At 39.6% G+C, this 24,890-nt stretch overlaps 1 protein-coding gene across 1 annotated transcript in view; it reads left to right on the forward strand.

Moving 5' to 3' along the window:
- The first annotated feature begins 1,412 nt into the window (after positions 1–1,412).
- Positions 1,413–24,890, forward strand: part of LOC149829670 (actin-interacting protein 1-2-like) — a 33,529-nt gene continuing 10,051 nt past the window's right edge. Inside the window, exons 1-4 of the mRNA XM_090015233.1 lie at positions 1,413–1,500; positions 1,614–1,687; positions 4,845–5,267; positions 18,168–18,575. Coding sequence (XP_089871359.1) covers positions 1,413–1,500; positions 1,614–1,687; positions 4,845–5,267; positions 18,168–18,575 — 993 coding nt within the window. The remainder of the gene's footprint in view (positions 1,501–1,613; positions 1,688–4,844; positions 5,268–18,167; positions 18,576–24,890) is intronic.

Raw genomic sequence — 24,890 nt, forward strand, 5'->3', positions numbered from 1 at the left:
TGGGGGCTTTTGAGGCGGGCGTGGACATAGAAGAGGTAATCAAGGAGGCCGTGGGCTTTTTCCCATACCCTACATGTCACCTAACTTGTATCCAGGGAACCCTATAAACATCCCGACATGTTTTCAGTGTAATAAAATGGAGCACATTAAAGCAAATTGCTGGCATAATCCGCAAAACAAAGGCAAGTTTAATGGTGCTGGGCCTTCTACTAGGGGACAATCAGGAGACGACCGTAAAGGAGATGAAAAGAAAAATGTGAAGAATCTTTTGATTTTCGCTCTTTCAGAATTGAGCTTCAAGCAAACTGAGTAGGAGACTTGGTACATTAACTCCGGGCTGCTGCACATGTGACATGTGATATTGGTAAGATTTATTAAAACCGGAGATGGTGTTCTTCATCCTATCTCTCATGATGGAAATATTTTCCTTCTACTCCCCAATTCCTCATTACCTTTATCTGATGTTTACCATTCTCCTAGTATTGTTAAAAACATTGTTTCTGTTTCTAAACTTGTCGATGATACTAATTCTTTTGTCGAATTTACTCTTTCTGTATGTGTCAAGGATCTTCTCACGAAGAAGACACTCGTTGAAGGAGAACGACAGGGAAACATGTATGTCTTCAAGGAGTCTCTTCTAGTTCATGATGCATCAATAAATTCACAACCAGTTCGTCCAGTGTCATTCAAAGTTTGTTTTAGTCTATCTCAATGTAATAAGCCAGAGATTTGGCATCGTCATCTTAGTCATTGTAATCATTCATTTATTGAGAAGCTTGTGTCTAGTGGACTTGTTCCGCAGTCTAGTTTGAATGTCGAGGCTGATTTTCTTCTTTGTTTCCGTTGTCAATTATGTAAAAGTCATGTTCTTCCATTTCATTCAATAAATCAAAGAGATTTTGTGCTTTTTGAAATTGTCTATTCTGATGTCTGGAGACATGCCCCGCAGTCTTCTTTATTGGGCAATCATTATTACATTACTTTCATTGATAGTTACTCTAGATACACCTGTATTTATTTTATCAAATATAAATCTAAAGTTTTCAAGCTTTTTTGCTCATTCTGTGCTTTAGTTTGTAATCAATTTTCAACTAAAATTCAATATTTTCATTGTGACGGTGGATGAGAGTACTTATCAAAGGAATTTACTGAATTTCTCTAAGATAGTGGAATAGGTCGTCGAATATCTTGTCCACACACACCACAACAAAATGGTGCGGCTGAAAGAAAATACTGGCACATTGTAGAGAGTGCGCTGAGTATGTTGCATAACACTCACATTCCTTTAAACTTGTGGATGAAAGTTTTTCATTCAGTTGTCTATGTCATAAATCGACTGCCAATGAAATTGTTAGCAGATCAATCCCCTTATTTTACGCTATTTACACTATTTGGGGTTCATCCTGACTATAATGAGTTGCGAGTGTTTGGCTGCATATGCTATGTTCATATTGACAGTTCTTAACGTGATAAGTTTCAGAAAAAGGCATGCAGGTGTAGGTTTGTTGGATATGTTGATCAATATAGAGGATATCACTGCTATGACTCCACTACCAGTCGCATCAGAGTTTCATGGAATGTCGTGTTTGACGAGACTCATACTGATGATTCAGGAAGTACAGAGGGACACTGTAAGGATGCTAAAAGTTATCAGCCATGGCTTGTTGCTGAGGTGCTTGATCAAATGGTGATGCATGACGTACCCTCATGTCATACACTATCTGCAGAACAAAATAGTACAGTTGTACACCCAGAAAAGGAAATGTCGACAAACACACAAGATATTACTATGCCTGTCATTTCAGATGTTACAAAGTTTTAAGGGATTACCTATGTGCAGTGAAACAAAGACAAAGTTCAACGACCTATTGTGCAACCCAGGAGGCTTGAGAGGATTCACCATCCTATTGAAAGATGGGTAAGTTATGACAACTTCTCTACAGACTTACAACTGTTCATCTCCCAGATTGAAAAGCATGATGAACCTATCAGTTTCTCACAAGCATCTATGTCAATCAAATGGGTTGAGGTCATGAATGAGGAAATGAAAGCTTTACATGAGTGTGGGACTTGGGAGATTGTTCCTAGACCATCGAACAAGAATGTTGTAGGATCTAAATAGGTCTATAAAATCAAGTATAAACTCGATGAATCCATTGAACGCTATAAGGTGAGGCTAGTAGCGAAAGGGTTCACTCAAGAATACGGGCAAGATTATGCCGAAACATTTAGTTCTGTGATCAAGATGGAAACTATTCGATTAGTTCTGTCCTTGTCAGTTCAGTATGGATGGACTCTAAGTCAACTTGATGTCAAAAATGTATTTTTTGCATGGCACTCTCAAGGAAGAGGTGTATATGGAGCAACCCTCTAGTTATACCAAACATAGCCCCAACACGCATGTTTGCAAGCTACGAAGAGCCATCTATGGGCTAAAGCAGGCCTCCCGCTCATGGTTTGATAGTTTCTCTATTGAAGTTCAGAGACATGGGTTCGATCTCATCTTGATCATTCGCTTTTTATTTTTCGAGATTGTCAGGTACGCACCTTAATTCTTATATATGTGGATGATATTATTATTACTGGGAACTCTGATGAACACATAGAAGCTACCAAGATCTTATTGAGTCGACAGTTTAAGATGAAAGATTTGGGGGTTTTGCGTTATTTCTTAGGGGTTGAGGTGGATCGACAGGATGAAACACTTCACTAACCCAACACAAATATACTTTGGATTTGTTGGATAAGGCAGGCATGAAGGATTATAAACCTCTATCCACCCCTAGTGTCCTTAATCATAAACTCGGATCCCGGGATGGGGAAGCATATGAAGATTCCAAGAAATATCGGAGTCTTGTGGGTATGTTCCAATATCTCACCTTCACTAGACCAGACATTGTGTATGCAGTGAATCAAGTTTCACAATTCATGCATGACCCACGAACAAAGCATATGAATGTTGTCAAGAGAATCCTTCAATATTTAAAAGGAACTCTTGGAGATGGTCTAGTTTATCATCAATCCAAGACTAAAGGGGAGCAACATCGACTGGATGTATACACAAATGCAGATTGGGCTGGAGTTCCAGATGACAGGCAGTCGGTTTCTGGATATTGTGCTTTTCTTGATGGGAACTTGATGGCGTAGAGTAACAAGAAACAACGTGCATTTGCACGATCTAGTATTGAAGCTGAGTATCGATCTATGGTGGCTCCTACAATAAAGGCCACATGGCTGAGACATCTTTTGACTGAAGTTGGAGAATCTATGCTACCCACCACTCTCTTGCGCGATAATCAAGGTGTCCTACAAATTGCTTTTAATCCTATTCACCATAGTCGCACAAAGCATATAGAGATTGATCAATACTTCATTCGGCAAAAGATTGAAGATAGAGAAGTTGCACCTACTTATGTTCCTACGGCTGACCAAGTGGCAGATTTGTTCACTAAGGGCCGTACCAATATGCATTTTTGGTTCTTGAAGAACAAGTTGTCCATGTTGCAAAACCATGCACAACTTGAAGGAGGGTATTGAGAATGTAGTGTACAGGTCTAGTTCTAGACCCAAAATGATTCTTTTGTATTGTATTTACATGGTTGGTATTATTGGGTCTGGGTTGACAGACCCAATCCAACTTGTATCATATATATAACATTGAATATAGGGCACAACCTCTCATTGAGAATCCTGTCAATCATTGCCGCCTCTCCTTCTTGCAAATCCCTTTCTCTTCTGCTGTGGATGAAGATCTGGTCGAAGGTGCTTGACTTCTAACAATTTCTACATATTCTAATTTCAAAAGAAGACATTCATTTTTAATATAACCCTTTCAAAACTCCTACCATACATATGAAGGTAGAAAAGCTAAAGATAAATACCGGAATGCAAAATCCTTGAATCCATGCTATTCATTAATACGAATCTTTTTCAAGACCATGATGCCTTGCTCTGATACCATGTCACAAAATGGCATGGACCTCAATGCACTCTATAATGAACTCCAAGAATAAAAACACAATGCATTTGGATAAAAACATAATAACTAAAATAAAACACAATAGAATGTGAATGAATAACTTCATTAATAAAGAACATTAAAAATACAAAGAAAAATACATTTTAATCATCATTACAATACACTCAAAAACACACAAGAAGCTTAAAACTACCCATCACTCTCTTACCTTACAAAGGCACCCATATTTATAGAGAAATGGAGGAAGAAAAGAGATTAAAGGAGAGAAAAAGGGAGTCCACATTAGTTTGACTAGCTGTTGGACCTAGTCCAATGGCTAGATTTCTAGCCGTTGGACCAGCAGTCCAACAACTAGTCTAAGTCAACCACAGTTGACTTAACTTTAAAGTATATAATATATATACAAGTATATATATATGTATATATATATATCTTAACAATATTTGGGTTATATCATTTGAACATCTAAGACAAGTAGTTTGCATTGTATGCTGTATCTTAATAGCCTTTAGTTTGCAAACTTAATCTGTTGAAGTGATTATGTCACTATGAGAAATAGAGATGGTGAAAAGCCCTTCATTTTCCTTGTTAGCTTCGAATCACATCGGCTACTGCTGGATTTCTGGTTTTGACTGAATTGCCTGTTGCAATTTTACAGGTGGATTAAAGGAAAGTGTTAATGCAATATTTGATACATTGTTTTTTCTTATTTTTAGGTCTTCAAAGAGAATGCACTTGCTGATTATGATTTTTTCTTTTGGTGTGACTCAACAGAAAGATACCTATTCATTCTTTGTTTTATATATTTATTTCTCTAGTAGCCAACTCTCATATCTTACTGCGAAAGCTTATCTTGCTGTTTCAGGTGCTAACAGTGTCTGCAGATAAAACTGCAAAAGTGTGGGAGATTGATGAAAATGGAAACGGTAAGGTGAAGAAGACACTTACTTCATCTGATTCTGGACTGGATGGAATGCTAGTTGGTTGCCTGTGGCAGAATAATCATCTTGTCACTGTTTCCCTTGGTGGCACTATTAGTATATATTCAGCCAATGACCTAGAAAAGATGCCAGTATCATTTTCTGGGCACATGAAGAGCGTCACTGGTTTGGCAGTCACCTCTGAAGGCAGCCAGAATATTATTCTATCTAGCAGTTATGATGGGGTGATTGTCCGATGGATGCAAGGAGTTGGATGTGCAGGAAGGTTACAGAGAAGGGAGAACTCTCAAATTAAATGTTTTGCAGTGGTGGAAGGAGAGCTCACCACATTTGCCTTTGATAACAAGGTAGCACCATTTCTTCATGTACATGTAGTAGTTGCCTTTATTTTTATATCTTGTGGTTTGTGTGCTTGCACCATCTTTTTGAAGCTGATTTTCTTGATGACTTATGATTGCAACTAGGCTGGAGAACATGATGATGTGTCTTTCTATTATCCAATATGATCACTGAAATGAATATATTTCAATTCAATCTTGCACCTTGATGGGGTAGGCAATTTACACACTAGCTAAAATTACTACTCAATGTTGAGTCAGGCATAGTAAGCCAACAAGATCTTGTGTTCTAAATAAAACATGTCTTGAGGGAAAAGACTGACTAGATGTTCATTGCAATTGAATAACAAGAAAATGAAATCTTGCGTTGATGGAGAAATGTTAGATCCCTCAATATAGAAATGGTACAAGAATGTGCTTCACAAAATGCCCTTATGTGATATTACAGAAGTAATTTTGGCATTTTAGAGAACAATGGAGTGAAAAATATAAAATATATAAAGAATATGAAAAGTGAAGTTATTGATGACTAGTATAGTTTTGTGAACTCCATGTATAGTGAACTGTGATAGTGTTAATAATTTTCTCCGGTGGTAAAGGAGCTTGATTGTAAATTATATTTTTATCAATAAAAAATGTCACTGCCTTTAAAAGTAGAACTACAAACTGCAAAGATTTTGTCATAAAATATGACAAATATTGAGATTAGGGGTGGCAAAACCTGACACGACCTCCCAACCCGACCCGCCAACCCGCCTTTTAGGCGGGTTCAGGTTGGGCTTAAACTAACCCGTTTAATAAACGGGTCGACCCGCCTTGATAGAAATCATGGGTTCCTTTCTTCATCTACAAGCAACAACACAACATGGGGAGAGAGAACGTGGCTGCAGCAAAAATCCCTAATCAGGGTATTCATTTTTTATTCTCTGATTAAATACACACAAATACAATAGCTAGGGTATGAAAATACCCATTACATGTTATGATAAAATTACAGCATGCCATTAATGAAACATTAATGAGCATGTGTTTAAAATGAAAGGAATTGGGTCTGGATTCTGAGTTCCAGACCTTATACTAAATGACAGTATCTTTTCACCCCCCCTCCAGTTGTACATGGTTTTGGACCATGAACATCCAAAATCTGTCCTTGATAAGTCCTTTTGTAAACAAGTCAACAACTTGATCAGCAGTCCGCACGTATTCTGGTTCAATTTCCTTCTCTTCAACCTTTTGTCTTACAAAATGTTGATCAATTTCAATATGTTTGGCACGACTGTGGTAGATAGGATTGAATGACATGTTGATAGCACTTTGATTGTCACACAAGAGAATACTTTTAGAAATCGATTCTCTTCTGTCAACAGGTGTCTGATCCATGTTACTTCGGCTGTAGTAGCTGACATTGATCTATATTCATCTTCTGTGCTCGACCTGGCTATGGCTTTTTGTTTTCTACTGCTCCAGGAGACAAGATTTAGCCCAATGAAAACGCAGTATCCTGAGACAGACCTACGTTCATCTGGATCTCTTGCCCAATCTACATCTGTGTAAGTAAGGAGTTCATGCATGTGATGACCAGGCATACTCTTTCTGTACAGAAGACCATCTCCAATAGTACCCTTCAAATATCGAAGAATGCGTTTAACGGTTTTCATATGCCCAATATGTGGTTCATGCATGAACTGAGATACCTGATTGACAGAATAGACAATGTCAGGCCGAGTGAAGGTAAGATATTGAAGCATTCCTACTATCCTGCGATATCCTGTAGGATCCTCGTACAAATCTCCATCTTAGCCACTGAGTTTCTGATGAAGTACATTGGGTGTGCTGAGGGGCTTACAATCTGTCATACCTGCCTTGCTAAGAACATCAATGGTATACTTATGCTGAGTAAGCGTCATGCCTTAAGGAGTCCTGTCAACTTCTACTCCAAGAAAGTATCGCAGTTTACCAAGATCCTTCATCTTGAATTTATGATTCAAAAGTTCTTTAACCTGTTCAATATGTTCATTAGAGTTACCTGTAATGATAATGTCATCAACATATATCAATAATAGGGTAATTATATCTTTGCATTTAAATATGAAAAGAGAATGGTCAAGAAGAGACCGACTAAACCCATATTTTTCTACTTCAAGAGCAAAACTGTCAAACCAAGATCGAGATGCCTGCTTTAGACCATATATAGCTATCTTTAACCTGCACACGTATTCTTTAGAGTTCCCTTTTGCATACCCAGTGGGCTGCTCCATGTATACTTCTTCCTTCGGAGTTCCATGTAGAAACACATTCTTCACATCCAATTGGTTGAGAGTCCACTGGTGCTCAACAGCCAATGATACTATGATGCGGATAGTTCCCATTTTCACAACTAGAATAAAGGTCTCATCATAGTCTTGTCCTTGCTTCTGTGTGAATCCTTTGGCAACCAGCCTTGCCTTATATCGCTCGATAGCACCATCTAGCTTATACTTTATCTTATAGACCCATTTTGACCCAACCACATTCCGATTATGTGGTCTGGGAACAATATCCCAAGTGCCAGACTCATGAAGAGCCGCCATTTTGTTGTTCATAGCTTCAATTCATCTCTTAGAATTTATTGCTTGATAAAATGTTGTCGGTTGATTGTCCTTGCCCAAAGAGGTTAAGAAAAGTTGAAAATCCATCGTGAAGTTCTCATAACTGACCCACCTATCAATAGGATGCCGAGGTCGGGTAGACCTTCTGTGAGCAAGTGATTGAGTGGAAACATAAGGAGAATTATGCTCCTGATTAAAGCTGGGAGGTATCTCCTTCTCATGTCGAGAGTAACCAATGCCTTTATACCTTTCGGGGGCCAATAGTGATTCAGACGTTACACTTTCTTGAGTTCTTTGCGCAACAGTAGATACGTTTCCCTAGTCTCTTTGATTACATTAAGAAGAACATACATTATCAATACTAGAAAAGAGATCTGAGTTCAACCAAGGGTGATAAACTTCAATTTCAGGAGGAGTGCTAGCATTATGACCAAAATTTGATTCATCAAACACAACATTTCTGGATATTTTTATGCGCTTGCTCACGGGATCATAGCATTTGTAGCCTTTGTAATCATCAGCATACCCCACAAATCTGCACTTTAAGGCCTTATCCTGAAACTTGTGCCGCATTGAACTGTCAACATGAACATAACATACACCCGAATACACGCAAATCGTGATAATTTGGATGCACACCATGCAAAGAGAAATAGGGTGATTTGTTCTCTAAGATGTTCATAGGCAATCAATTTATGACATAGACAGTTGTGTGAAAAGCCTCTGCCCAGAAGGTAACTGGAAGGTTACTATCATGCATCATGCTCATTGCACTCTTGACAATATGACAATGCTTCCGTTGAGTAATCCCATTCTGTTGAGGTGTGTGAGGGCAAGACACATATCTACTTATTCCATTTGTTTGGAGGAAATTTATGAAGTCATTTGAAGAGAATTCACCCCCTCCATCACATTGGAAACAAATAATATTCTGAGAGAATTGGTTTTGAACAAAAGAATGAAAATTCTGAAATAACTTGAAGGTTTTAGATTTACTTTTCATAAAGAAGATCCATGTATATCGAGAATAACTGTCAACAAATATGAGATAATATCTAGTGCCATACATGGAAGGAACTGGAGCCGGGCCCCAAACATCAGAACATATAATTTCAAATGGTCTTGAAGCTCTTTTATTAATGGAATGAAAAGGAAGAACATGACTCTTACACTGAAGACAACTAGAACACTTTTTATTATCGACACTTAAGTCTAGACTTGACTTGGGAATAAGACTACTTGAAACAAGCTTATCAATAAAGCGACTACTACAATGACCCAGACGACCATGCCAAAGATTCGACTCAATACATTCAGAAAGATTAAAAACACTCTCAGTAGAAACTGAAGATGATGATGTGAGCTTCAAGATGGAATCAACAGGTTGAACACGAGAGGAAGGATTCTCTTGGAACACGTACATATTTCCTTGACGTTTTCCTTCAGTGAATGTTTCTCTCGTTTGAAGGTCCTTAACACAAACAGAAAAAGGAGTAAACTCAACTGAAGTATTAATGCCATCTACAAGTTTAGAGACAGAAACAATATTTTTCTTGATATTAGGAGCATGAATGACATTTGAAAGTGCAAGAGAATAGTTGGACATGGGGATTACAAAATTTTCAATGTGCGAAATATGGTGGTGAGACCCATCTCCAGTGACTATACTATTTCTACCAACATAAGAAACAAGATTTAGGAGCTTACCAGCATCACCAGTGACATGAGTGGCTGCACCCGAATCAACATACCAAGTACCTTGATTATTCTGTTTGATATTCAATTCAGCCAAGGCAAATAATAGTAACTCTTTGACTTCTCCACTATTTTTCAATGTATCTGTTCCCTTTCTTGTCTCCAATTGCTTTCCTCTATTTTGCGGGTTAAACCAGCAATTTGCCTTTATGTGTCCCTTTTTGTTGCAGAGAAAGCAGGTAGGTATTGTCCTTTGCCTTTGCCCATTGGGAGGAACATTGGGTGTAGGTAGTATTCCACGACTTCCTTGTCCATTTCTTTCTTGACCCCATTTGTCTCGAAAATCATACCTACCACGTCCTCGCCCATAGGCAACTCCTGTGGCAAGAACATTGTGTGCTCCAACATGAGCATGAGTATCTTCAGAAAATCCTTTCAACGTCATCTCATACTGTAAAAGCTTGACACGAAGATCTTCAAATGTAGGTAAATCTGGCAAACACAATAAGGAAGTAACCATCATATGATAGTCCGACCCCAGCCTACTCAAAGTTTGTCGCACCATATCTTTGTCACTAACAGGGCATCCCACAATGGCCAATTGATCTGTAATAGTCTTCATTTTGTTCAAATACTCCATAATAGTCATGGAGTCCTTTCTTAGCATTTGAAACTCTTTCTTTAAAAATAATACTCTGGCCTGAGAAACTTGAGAATATGTCTGAACCAGTCGATGCCATAATTGCATTGTTGAGCATGAAATGAAATGGGGATCTTCGAAACACGAGCTTAGATTAACAAGGGCAAGTGTCAAGAATGACACTAAAGCATAACCCTTAAAAAGGGTATAACCGGAAACAAAATAAAAACAAAAATGTATTATTTATTGATATGAAAAACCAATTGCTTAAGAAGCATTGGAATGAAATACAAGAGGGGCTGCACCCCTTTATATACACAGCTGAAAGAGGACTCAATAGAGCTGTTGGACACAGTCCAACAGCTCTATTTAGAGCTGTTGGAATGTGTCAGTCCAACAGCTCTATTAAGAGCTGTTGGAATGTGTCAGTCCAACAACTCTATTGCTAGTCAAGTCTGGACAGGACTTGACTAGCAACAGTCATTCTTGTTCAAACTGAACTAGATGACATAAAGACAAAAAATAAAAATAAAGGAAAAAAAATACAGAAAAGAAAGAAATGAAAAATGTATTTATATATATATATAATAATAATATAATATTATTATATATACATATGTGTACAATTTTACATTTTAACACTCCCCCTCAAACTTACGGTACAATGAGCGAAAGTTTGTCTAAGAGAAAGTGAAATCGGGGAGCAGCGAGAGGCTTTGTAAAGAAGTCTGCTAACTGATATTCTGAAGTGACATATGGCAGATCAATTATCCCGTGTAGATATTCCTCTCTGACGTAGTGACAATCCATTTCGATGTGTTTGGTGCGTTCGTGGAATGTTCTGTTACTGGCAATGTAGATCGCACTTTTGTTGTCACAACACATTTGTGAAGCCTTTGTTGCTTCAGCTCCCATGTCAGCAAGCAGTCGTCGGAGCCAAACTACTTCCATGGTCGTGGTTGCCATGGCTCTGTATTCAGCTTCGGTGGATGAGAGAGATACCTTCTGCTGCTTTTTACACCTCCACGAGATCAATGATTCCCCTAAAAAGACACAAAAGCCAGTGGTTGAGTGTCTGTTATTGGGATCACCTCCCCACTCAGCATCAGTATATGCAATTAAATCAAGAGAAGAGGAGGAAGATAAGAAAAGTCCTTGTGAAAGAGAGGACTTGATGTATATGATAATACGCATGACTGCTCCCATATGAACAGAAGTAGGAGCATGTTGAAATTGACTTGCTGTATGAACAACATGTGCTATATCTGGTCTGGTAATGGATAGATAGGAAAGTGCCCCGACAAGCTGTCTATAAGGAGTAGGGTCTGCAAGAAGTTCTCCATCATCAATCTTCATTTTAACATTAACAACTTCTGGAGTGTCAACTTTCTTATCATCAGTAATACCAGACCTGAAAACAATATCAAAAGCAAATTTAGTCTAAGATAATAAATATCCTCTAGGAGAATAAGCAACTTCAATGCCTAAAAAGTATCTCAACAAGCCCAAATCAGTCATTTCAAAATGAGATTTAAGAAGTGTTTTGATTGTTTCAACTCCCTGTTTATCGCTTCCGGTGATGATCATATCATCCACATAGAGAAGAAGCACAATGATCCCTGCATCAGAATTCTTAATAAACAAAGCAGTGTCAGTTAAACAGAATTGAAAACCAATATCAATCATAACACGACTAAACCTATCATACCAAGCTTTTGGTGCTTGTTTAAGTCCGTAAAGAGTTTTTTCTAAGCGAAGGACTTTACCCTTAGGAATACTTAGACCAGGAGGGGGTTCCATGTATACTTCTTCAACTAGCTTTCCATTTAAAAAAACATTTTTGACATCCATTTGAAAAATAGACCATTTTTTTATAGAAGCTAAGGCAATTAAGGTTCGGACAATAGTCATACGAGCCATCGGAGCAAAGGTTTCTTCATAATCAATCCCATATTCTTGGGCATAACCTTTGGCTACTAAACGGGCTTTATATCTTTCAAGAGTACCATCACTCTTGGTTTTAATTTTATAAACCCATCGACATCCTATAGTTTTCTTCCCTGAAGGAAGATCTTGAATATTCCATGTAGAAGCCTTTTCAAGTGCATCTAATTCAGCTTTCATGGCTTCTATCCATTTGATATCATTTTTTGCTTGAAAATATGTGGATGGTTCTTCATATGAGTGAATTAATGCAATAACTGCCCTATATGTGGGTGAGAAAGACTCGTATGATACAAACCAGTGGCGTAGCTAGGATTGACGTGGGGGATGGGCAAACAGGGGTGTAGCAAAAAAAAAAATGGCGTGATAGTCGGGGGCTCGGGGGCAGCGCCCTCGAAAAAAAAAAATTTGAGATAAAATAAAAAATGGCTACAATTATTAATAAAAATCTATTTTATATGGACAAATCAAACTATTTGCTGCAGTCAGGGCTGAGCTGGGCTAGGACTAGGCTTTTAAAAAAAAAAAAATTTAACTGTTTCGAGAGGCAGGACTGGGCTACAGCCCATTCCTGCCCCCGCCCCCTCCAGCTCTGCCTCTGACCACCAAGATTGGTCGTAGAACCCCGAAAAAGCTTTAAGCTAAAAAATGAATACATTTTTTATGACACCGATGATGACCAACATGCACCATATGAAGAATTCAAGCAAAAAGAGTATAAAAATGTCTGTTAGAAAAAAAATACAGACGCCCAATTATTAAAATCTGTCAATGGCCACAGTTACTCACTACAAGAATCCTAGACAATCGAGAACAAGCAATTCACTCACCAACTATCTGGTAGATAAAGATACGCTATCCGTTGCCTTCGTTACATTGATAGACATCCATACCTTGTTTTAGCAGCAGGCACAAATAGAGAGTCCTATGCACGCACGATGACCAAGAAAGGATAGCAAGATTGACTCTTCCAATGAGGTTGCGCCCAAAAAGGAGGAAAGAAACTAGACCCACGTTCAGTTGCGCCCCAAAAAGAAAGGATCAAGAACCAAATTGAAGGATTGGCCTGTATTGCTCCTGTAGAATGGATAACTGGATACTGTATCACCAGAGCCACTGAACATGAACAAAACCCACCCTCAAATTTAGGAGATAAGAGGGTCTTCTTCAAACTGCTAGCGATGGTTGCCGGAGATTGGCAAAGGTCCGACTGACTGCGACACCGGTGCCTCGCATCGCTGGAGATTGCAGCCGAGAGGGAGAAGCTCGGAGGGGGGCACCGCCACCGCGGGTTCACCGAAGGGAGGCCGGCGGCACTGCAGAGCACAAGGGTTGCCGGCGAATGGGGTTGCCGTCTTGCCTGTGACTGAAGGGGAACGCTGGAACGGAGGGGCAGAGCTTTAGAAAACTGGCTAGGGTTTTACCCCTCGCCTCTTTTGGCAGGCTCTAGACTCATCGAGAGCCCGGGTCTCGGTCGACTCGGTTTCACGAGTCCCGATTCGACTCGGTTTTCCGAGTCATGAGTCGACTCGGTTTCAAATTTTAGGGTGGGCGGCCGCCCACCCATGCCCACCCCTGGCTCCGCCACTGATATAAACTTTCCTGGAGGCCTCGAGATTCGGGATGATTGTCTAGTTGGAATGTTAGAATATTTTTCAAGTGCACATGGAGGATTAGACTCTTGTCGCCTGGAATATTGAATACTAGTATCTCTATGAACTTCTTCATTTTCAACATTAAGATCAATAATTCTTTGATCATCATCAAAGTTACAATCAAGGTCATATTCATCAGATGTTGATATTAGATCTAGCAAAAAGGAGTACTCAGTGACGTCTTTTAATTTTCTAAAATCAAAGAAGCTCTCCTTTTCAAGAAAGGAAACATTTCTAGACACATATAGTTTATTATTTTTGAAGTCAAAACATCTATAACCTTTCTGGTTTTCAGCATATCCTAAAAAGGCACAGGGAATCACACGAGGAGAAAGTTTATCATTTTTGTCAGTAAATATGAAACATTTGCACAGTTTTACATTTTAACAGAGCAGTCATCTGGAATTGCCACAAGCACTTCTTGTGACAATGTAGAAGTGATATAGGCAACCAACGCCTAATCTCACTTCATCCAGGATACATACTCAGGATTTCTAACATAGGTAATAGAAAGATCTTTCTCACCATTCTTTTCTTCTTGTGGTATGAATTCTGGAGGAACAGGAACAGAACCATCCAGATGTCCAGAAAGGTCCTGACTTCTTATGAATGGTATGATTTGTTGCTTCCAAGTTAGGAAATTGGAATTGTTCAGTTTCTCAGACACGAGTTGGCTGAGAAAGTTTGAGGAAAGACCAGACTGAGAATGAGGGAATGAGTCCATATTCTTTTGAAGCCAAAAACAAGAAGGAATAAGATCCAACCAAGAGAAGGAATAAAAAATAAGAAATGGCCTTACGACAAAGACCCAACCACAATTGAATTCTAGTATAATTCAGAACATAAATTTTAATATCAGAGAAGTCTAAAGACCAGACTAGTTTTTTTTTTTTAACTGATGAACACGAGGCAAAAAAACAGGACTGCACAGTAAAGAATCTGTTCTGAATAAAATTCAATCAGTAATAGGTACGTTATTTTGAAAATAATGTGTTTTCCTTTTAGAATAATGAGAAAACAGGCAAAACAGAGATGAAAATGAATTCGAAGATGAAATTATTTTAATCAAGATAGATATGGGCGTGCAGATCACAATCTGATCTGACGTCAATATGCAAATGAGTTTGGAGTGATCCTTTTCAACTCTTGTAATCACACATAGATCAAAAAAATTGATCTTGCTTGATTATTTTGCTTATGGATGGGTAAGATCACGTGCAGCGATGTGAAAGAAGTAGTAGATATGACAGAAGAACAACAGGGAATGAAAGAAGGAGGAAATATGCCAACGTGACCAAATTTCAGTTTTGGATTTTGGAAATAAGAGAAACACGTTGGCTTAAATAAAAAAGGGGAATCAAAAGGAGGTACTTGAAGAAGACAATAAGCAGATTAATGATGTATTTCAAAAGAGCAAAAAGAAAAAGGAGAGTACGAAGAAGAGATTTCAGTCAGGACTGCAGATTTAAATACAAGAGAAATCGATAGAAAAAATGAGAAAACAGGTACCTTAGAAGGAGACAAATCAGTCATAGAAGGAACCGATCTTCAATATTGAACCTGCTGCTCTGATACCATGATAGAAATCATGGGTTCCTTTCTTCATCTACAAGCAACAACACAGCATGGGGAGAGAGAACGAGGCTGCAGCAAAAATCCCTAATCAGGGTATTCATTTTTGCTTCTCTGATTAAATACACACAGATACAATAGCTAGGGTACGAAAATACCCATTACATGTTATGATAAAATTATAGCATATCATTAATGAAACATTAATGAGCATGTGTTTAAAATGAAAGGAATTGGGTCTGGATCCTGAGATCCAGACTTTATACTAAATGACAGTATCTTTTCACGCCTAACCCGTTTATTAAACGGGTTGGGTTCGTGTTAGGGGTATGCCAACCCAGCTGACCCGTTTAATAAACGGGTTAGGCGGGCGGGTCAACCTGCTAACCTGCCAATCCGTTTACCCGACCCAACCCGTTTATAAACGGGTTGGCGGGTCATGTCGGGTTACCCGTTTAATAAACGGGTCGGGTTCGTGTTTGCCACAGCCGACCCGTTTAATAAACGGGTCGGGTTGAGGTATGCTGACCAGCCAACCCGCTGGGTCGACCTGCCAACCCGATCCGATTGCCACCCCTAATTGAGATAGGCAACAATGCTCCATCTTGAGGTGTTGCAAAGATATCTATCGAATTGATTTATGAAGTCAAGCCTTGAACTCTCTTGGAGAATTTGCAATTCTGTTCTGAAAATTTGAAGTGCTAAACATCTTGAATGCAACTCTTTCTTATTAAAGTGGCAAGTCACCAATATATGGTTGCTTCTTTTCATAGATATTATTTATCACCATAAAGCTTCCTAGAAGTTTCACCTGAATCTCTGCCTTTTGTAATATTGCTTTTATATGAATTCTTTTCAAATGGCCCAAAAGACATGGCTTTATAATTTGGCTTCAACATTTAAGCTTATGATCATTTGTCTCTTTTCTATTCAATGGTACGGAATTCACTCTCAAAGAAAATAAAACCAGAGGCGGTTCTTTTATGCACATACATGCAGGTCATCTATTTTGTACTTCAAAGGAATTGGCATAGAAGATTCCTTTTTGATGAGTAGCCTTCAATTTTTTGAATATTCATGGCCCATCTCAGTATCATTTCATTGTGCATGAATTGATTAATCAGGCTAATCGGATAACAGATATGTTAGTTAATTCACAAGGCTCCAAACTGACTAATAACAGTATCTTCCAACATATTCTCTCTAAAAGATAAATATACTCTTTGTTGTTCTTGTAACTTCAATCTCTAAGAGGTACGTAAATGAGACCAATTTCTTGATGTCAAATTCTTGAATTAGAAACTTAAATAGCCTTTGAAATTCTATATAATATTCCATTGAAATAGTTTGACAAAAATATGCAAGTAATATCATTTTCAATACTCCTTGAGAAGAAATAAAAAATGAATTGAGATTTGTTCACGCCCATGCTTGAAATGAGCAGTACTACATCTTTTAAGCAAGTAATTCAACTTTATGTTCATGTGGTGAAGACGAAGAATAGAGAAGAGATAACAGGAGGTACCACAGGGCTGTAAAGTGCCTCATATGGTGGGTGATGTCGTAGTCAACTCTCTTGTATGTTATGTCTAACTTTAGGTTAACCTAATTACACATATACCTTTTGAAAGGTACACCTTGCCATGTAATGATATAATATGACGAGCAGTGCTTCATTGGCCTAATCATAGCACTATGGATATTGTTTTGTTCTGACATTGTTACCGTGCCAGTTGTAATTTTGACATATAAAATGTCATGAGCAGAAATTCTCTTGATCCAATGTTCACAGCATAAGGAATTGATTTGTATGTGACAGTTGACACTATTTGTTATTCATTATGTAAGTTGTACAAGTGGAATTTGATTTTCGCACGTGCATGGTATAGTCAACCTCTCTCACGCTCTATATAAACAGGCAACTAACTACAATTTGTATTCATACATGTGCATATATGTATTGGATAAACTGGGAGCTATGTCACATAGGTACGGGTGCAGATGCGGGGGCGACGATGCGGCACTTTAAAAGAACTTGGGTGTGGGGGTGCGGGAGGGTATATATATATATATATATATATTTTAACACCACCCCTTTACCCTTTCTCGTGGTACCCCATTCTCAAGCCCCATCCCTCTTTACCCCTTCTCGAGGTACCCCTTTATTTTTTTCATTGGGGGGGGGGAGGGGGGTGCTCGAGGTACCCTTACCCATTATCGAGCCCTGTCCCTTTTTTTAATGGACAAAGTTAACCAAGTCCATTTTGGACAATGATAACCTTGGGTGCGGGTTGACCGAATTGGGTGCCACACCCGCGTCGCGTCGACGTGGGTGCAGAGGCCTCTTTGGTGAGTCCCTGTGACATAGACTGGGAGCATGTTTGTGCTCGCTAGTATGTCTAATGGCAATAACATGTGAAAGATTTCCAAAGGCTATTCGGTTGGAGATTTTCTCCTCGTTTTTAAGTTATATTGTCCTAGTCCAATTTGATGATTTTATCAGGTGTTCTCCAAATATTTGGTCCTCTTCTTTGATGTTCGGATAGTAAATATCAGGGATAGTCCATATATTCTTGTCTGGAAAGCTTTCCAGCCAATTATAAAAGTTCAATACACGGTAGTATTGCTCACCAAGTCTGATGAATAGCATATTCCTTTAATAAGGAACAATTTCTTAATCTACCTGCCAAATTCCAATTGATGATATCCTGCTGTGGGGCTTATATTTTGCTGACTGTACAACAACTGTAGCTATGTACAATATGTTCAACTTGCTTTTGCTACAAGAGATGATCCTTTTCCCAAAATTTTACAGGTAAGGAGAATTCCACTGCATGCTGATCAGTGTGGTGATGAAGAACAAATTGATATTGGTGCACAACCAAAGGACTTAAATATTGCACTTGATAAGCTCGAGCTGGCATTGCTTTCAACTGATTCAGGAGTAATCATGCTTCGTGGATCCAAAGTGTTGTCAACTCTGAATCTTGGGTTTGCTGTGACGGCATCTGCAATTTCACCTGATGGAAGTGAGGCCATTGTTGGTGGCCAAGATGGGAAACTCCATGTCTATTCTGTCAATGGGGACACTCTCACTAAAGAGTCAGTCCTTGAGAAGCATCGTGGTGCTATTAACGTCATTCGTTTCTCCCCAGATGCCTCTATGTTTATTTCTGGTGATCTCAATCGAGAAGCTGTTGTATGGGACCATGTCACTCGAGAGGTACCATCTCTCTCTCTCTCTCTCTCTCTCTCTCTCTCTCTCTCTCTCTCTCTATATATATATATATATATATATATATATATATATATATATATATATATATATATATATATATATATATATATATGTGTGTGTGTGTGTGTGTGTGTGTGTGTGTGTGTGTGTGTGTGTGTATCAATCCTTGAACACAAGCACACACACATAACAAAAAGAAAACAAGAATTGGTGTATGTACAGAGTCTACAGACAGTATGCGAGGGAGATGCACATTATAACACTTTGCAAACCATGTAAATCCTTTTTTTTTTGTCTAAGAGAAATAATTTAAGCCAGGGGATAAGAAATCTTTCAACAAGCTTACAGAATAGATCAAATTAAGATTCTTAATCACCAGTCCTATTCCGACCAATCCAAGCTAAATCCCCATCTGGCCATTTTATTGGCACAATCCAAAGCTTGTTTGAACAACCACTGAAATGCTGGATAAAACCAAAACAAATGCTCAATTGTTTCGTTCTCATCGAAACAGAAGTAGCAAGTACTTGCAAGCTGGAAACTTTTGTCTTTCAATTTGCACTGGTTATTAACCTTATCAAGTGCTAAGAGCCACACAAATATCTTGGCTGTAGGAGAGGGATGGAAACCCTGGACGGTGTCATTTGGAAAGTGGTCTACATCTTTACAGCCAAAAGCATGGCTAAATGAAGCTATAGAGAACATAACACATCCGTCACATTTCCATATAAGGAATTCTCGCTGTCAGAAATTTTCCATGGGCCTAAAAATCCAATAGCCATAACCAAAACCAATCTTCTACCTCTTGCTCCGTGAAATTCCTTCTGAATTCAGTGAACTAACTAGCTCTTCCTTTCCAACATTCACTTACATGTATGCTGTTATCTCTGTTTATGTGAAAAAATGGTGGATATCTTTCAGCAAGAGTTACATCCCTGGACCATAAGTCAGTCTGGAACCTCAGCTTGACCCCTTTGCAAGCTTGATTTGAACCATAAACTTAATTACCAATTCAATCACCCCCCTTTGCAAGGTCGTACTCCCTTGAAGATTTGATTATTTGGTTCCAGCCAACCACACCACCAGCTGAGATAGAGCTACCATTTCCACGTACCAATCCATTTATCCCCTTCACCCAAGCCTATGGGACCAAAAAACAAGTTAGATTCCAGATTTGTTCAAAGCTAACAATCAGATCTGCCTATGATTCCAGTAAGTGTTTTAAAATTTAACATTCAAAACAAAGAAATCTTCTGAAAAATATTAAATCCATAGAGAAGAAAGAGGTTAGAAGATTAGAGGAAAAAGCATGAAGATGAGATTAATAGATCACTTCGTCATGGTTGCTCTAATTCTGTGTCAATTTTTGTCATTTCAATTTGACTCAATGAAATAGGAAAGAGAAAATGAATATTCCAACTACAACAGGTTGATGTCCCAAGTCATTAATCACATGGGATGATCTCTCATAATAGATTAATCCTCACTACGATTGAGTTAATTCTTTTTTATTAGTCAAGCTAGGTTTGCCTGAATATGGCCCGGTTGAGATAGTGTGACTCCAACTGGTACTACAAATCAATTACCCGAGCCATTGATGACAATGATACAATACTAATGCATGTTACGTAAAGCAAAAATAAAAACACATATTGAAGAAATGCCACGTATCCTTACATCTTGTCCTTAAGAGTTAATTAAACAGAAAGATGAGCATTGTCAGGGATAGAATGGGCATGTTACAAGCTGTCCGAAATTACAGAACACAAAAAATTTGACATGAAGCAAGTTGAAGGAACTGGGAAAAGGAGGAGCCCAGTAAAGATTGGAGATCAGCAATAAGCAGGAATATTACTATTGGGGACCATAAGTTTAGCTTTAAGCAACAATGGGATTACAAAGCAAATTGTGGTGCATAAGACAAATACCAGTTTTGATAATAATGGTGTACTTTGCTATTAATTGCATGTTCTGGATTTTCATGAGAAGGTGACAAAGCAATCAAGACCTAGAATGAATTGATTTGGCGCAATATCCCTGTTATGAAAAATGTAGTAGACATTCATTCTATTGTATGTCAATGGCATTCTAGATCCAAAAAGCTTGAAAATTCTTAAGCATTTATGGCCTTGTGTGCGGTATTATAATTACCCTTGTTTTCCTAGACTACAAAATGCCTATGTCACACGGACTCGGCTAGGGAGGTGCCGCACCCGAGTCGACACGCCCCGACACGGGTGCGGCTTCGGACTCGGCCCGGACTCGGTCAACGCCGAGTCAGACTCGGTCAACGAGTCCAGGCCGCGTCCGTCCACATTTTGGACTCGGTCAACTTTGACCGAGTCCAAAAATGTCCATTTTTAAGACAAAAAACAAAAAAAAACAATTTTTATATATCTTTTTTTTTAATATATAACCAGACTGTGCAATGCATGCAGTTGCACAGTCACAAACTGTGCAACTGCAACTGCACAGTCATTGCACACAGTCTGTGTGACTGTGCACAGTCTGCACAGTCACAGACTGCATTGCACAGACTGTGTGCACAGTCTGTGTGACTGTTTCACAAGTCACAACTTATGTAAAAATATATATAAAACACGATAAAAGGTAACCCAACCATTTGAGATAGCTAAATAAATGCTTTTCCAGTTTAAAAAAATACTAGTTTCATAAGTATTAGAAAAGCTAGCTTAAGAACTACCATAAAGAAATGGGAATGCCAAATTGAAACTTTCGAAAAAATTAAGGTCATAGTTTTGGCTACTTAATTTTAATTGTTTACTAGAATTATATATATATATAGCCGAGTCCCCGTGTCCAAAATTTTTGAAATTGCGCCGCACCCGTGTCGCACCCGCACCCGCACCCATGTGACATAGCAAAATGCCATGGTTCAATTTATCAGGCATAATGTAAATCCTATATGGTTTTTTAATTTTCTTTTTGTTTCCTAAATTCTTTTTACACACATTAAAGTAGTGGAAGGCTGTCATGCTTCATCCATGTTTTTTTTTTCTTTATTTTTGATAGATTTTGTCACTATATTTAAGTTGTTCATACTTCTAACTTTTTGGTTCCCATTTGCATAGTCCATGTAAGACCCGCAAATTTTCAGAAAATATCTGAATAAAATTCATGAGGCATTTACCGGTAAAAATAGCATTTCTTCTCAGAATGCGAAACGAATCAATTCCTGCGAGCCAGTTATACTTAGGATATTCGTCGAATCGCGAATATATGCTCAAACACTCGGGAAGCCATAACTTCCTAACTAAACGAAATCAATAGATTCGTACGAGCCAACTTTCTTAGTTACGTCAATACGAAGAAAATGGCGTACTCAGAGTTTTTCGGAAAAAATCGCCGGAAACCCGAAATTCTTGCGGGACCCACGGAAATATTGGTGGGACCCACAGAAATATTCCTCAGAAAATATCTGGTGGGACCCACAAAAATATCCCATGGAATATCCAAGTGGGCCCCACACCAAGGAACCTCTTGGAATTAAAAAGAAGCCAAGGGGGTAGTTTGGGCATGAGAAAACCCAAGAGGAGGTGGGCTTGGGCTATAAATAGCCCTCCCCACTCTCTCTCTTCTCATAAAAATCGACCCCCCCTCTCTCTCTTGCCTTCTCTCTCTCTCCTAAACCTCCCCTACCTAGCCTAGCCCACCTGAGCCCACCTGACCTGGTCTGAGCCTGCCTGACTTAGCCTGAGCCTGCCTGACCTGGTCCTAACCCACCTGACCTGGGTCTGAACCCACTTGACCTGGTCCAAACCCAGTTGACTTGACTTGAACCTAGTTGGGTTTAAAGTCAAAGTCAAAGTCCTTTTTGGTCCAGATTCCGGTTTGGATTTCTGAACCCAGACTTAGCCTACTTGAGCTGAGTTCGAACCTACTGAACCCAGTTGACTTGGATTGAACCCTGTTAGGTTCAAACCACTTAGGTTGAGTAGCTTGACCTGCTCTACCTCTTTCTCAACTAAGTCAGCTTCATCTGACTTAGTCTGACCTCTCGAAGGAAGGCTCGAAGCCAAAGAAGCAACCCGGAGCCGTTTCTTCCACGATTTGAAGTAAGTTCGCTTCATTAAACCATCTCTCTCAAGTATTTGATTGTTTGTATATAGAATATACTTTCTGAAGTAGTATCTTGCTTTAGTTCTTGGTTGAGCCCTCTAGGACACTTCGGTGTTCACGCGCTCGCCTCATAACTATCGTCGGATATATATGTTCGAATACGCAGTATATGCGTTCTTCAAAATAGTATCTCACCCTAGTTCTTGGTTGAGCCCTCTAGGACACTTCGGTGTTCACTCGCTCGCCTCGTAACTATCGTTGGATACAGATCTAGGTGTATATCTGCTGATACTGCCGACGCGTCTTATATCGCACAGGCCATGTAATTTACCTTTGCCGTCGCGTCGTATGATGCCAAGGCTCCCTGCTTTCTGTACTTCCGATTACTGCACTTCCGATTATGCATTTACTTACGCCGTCGCGTCGAACGATGCCAAGGCTCCTGCTTTCTGCAATGTATTTACTTACGCCGTCGCGTCGAACGATGCCAAGGCTTCTGCTTTGTTATATATGTAGAATATTTCGTTCAGTTACACACCCTGAACAATAGTATATGCATTTCCTTTACGCCGCCGCTGTATAAAGCACAGGCTTCTGCTTATATTACATATATGGCGCGTAAGTGAGCGTTCAAACGGAGATCAACTCCAAAATCGCCCATGCGATTCCCTTACCGCTCCTCGTACAAGATTCTGCTTGACGAATGAAGCCCCTATTGGAAAGGCTTCGCCTTTTGGCAAAATGCTCTTTACGTAAAGACTAAATCAATTACGTATGGCCTAGCTATGGCCCAAGGTTCCTGCAACCTTGATGGATGCAAAGTACGCACAACGGTGCGCATCCATTTCCCGAGTTAAGCGTAGCGATTTCCCACCAAAGAGGGGAGATGCCGCTGAAACGGATAAAAGAAACGCACGCTTTCTCCGTAAAAGAGAGGAAGTGCTGCTGAAATTCCTGAAGGAGCTAAGAATGGCTCAGAAAGAACGTAGCAGAAGTGCTACCCAGTTATAGAATGCCTTCTACGATGTAGAAAGGTTCGTCGCACCACTGCCGGTAGAGCAGAGAAGGTGTTGACAGAATGGTTGGCAGAAGAGCTGCCGAAACCAGTTAAGTGGCACAATGATGCCCTTTGTTGGAACGATGTCAGAATGACTCGTCTCCCTGACACCTGCAAGGGCATCATACTTGTAAGAGCCGTTGCGCCAAAGTAGTGGTAGCGCCTTGACGAGGTCCTGAGCTCGTTGCGTAAAAATACGCCGAGTAGCCGATCCGTAGAGATCGAGTCATGTGCATGCTCATTGAGAATTATCAGACAACCAGACTCGTAAGGGCCGCTGAGCCGGAGTGTGTTGTTTCCACCGAAAGAGGTGAAGTGCTCGTCAAAGCCGAAGTGCCGAGAGCAGAGTTAAGCATGCATATGAATAAAACTTTTGTTCCACGGTGAAAACCGTGTGGTTGATTGGGGTCGGGTACATACTTCTCAAAGGCTGCCCTATAGGCATGCAATGTTCGTCAAGTAATTGTAAGACCGGCAGGCCCCTTTCAGAATTTCTCACCGAGGAAGACGGTGATGGCGCAGCCTTGAGTGACATATATTTCACCCGAACCTGATAGAGTTCATTGATGGCCTTCGTCACTCAGAGGTATGGAGGTCGTGGTTATCCTTAAATATCTAAGGATTGAACCCAACTACTGCAGTAGCAGAATGCATTCGGATACCTAGTAAGGATCTCTTCCGGTATGCTGTACCGTCCTACTAGGGGGATGGGGTCAACAGGCCTCTGGGGTATCTAAAATACATAGAATAATCAACCCCCAGATCGTCGCGTTGTCGCCCAGATATGAGTCCCCTAAGCCCAGGGGGAGGTGCAATTATCGAAACAAAGCATTAGCTTAGGTACAGCGCTACTTTGAATGTATGAGTGGATGACGTTGTTGAGTCAGTCCTGCATAACCTTTGTGAAGGTGTCATGGTCGGTATACTACTGGACCGATTGGGAAAGAACCCCATTGATATCCGTACGACTAAGTGAAGCTCGGAGAGCTGTCCTTAGATTCGTAGGATACGGATGTGCCAAGCATAAAGGCTTGAGCTAGACATCCATTCGTGACTCTGAGGAAGTCAAGGCTAAGTCGTAGAGACTTGAGAGGTTATTCTAACTCACAGCCCTGAAGAGGCTCATGCGAAGTCATGACGACTTGCGTGGATGTTCAACTCAT

This window comes from Nuphar pumila, chromosome 8, assembly GCF_984573655.1.
Source record: "Nuphar pumila chromosome 8, dmNupPumi1.hap1.1, whole genome shotgun sequence".
Classification (NCBI taxonomy): Eukaryota; Viridiplantae; Streptophyta; class Magnoliopsida; order Nymphaeales; family Nymphaeaceae; genus Nuphar; species Nuphar pumila.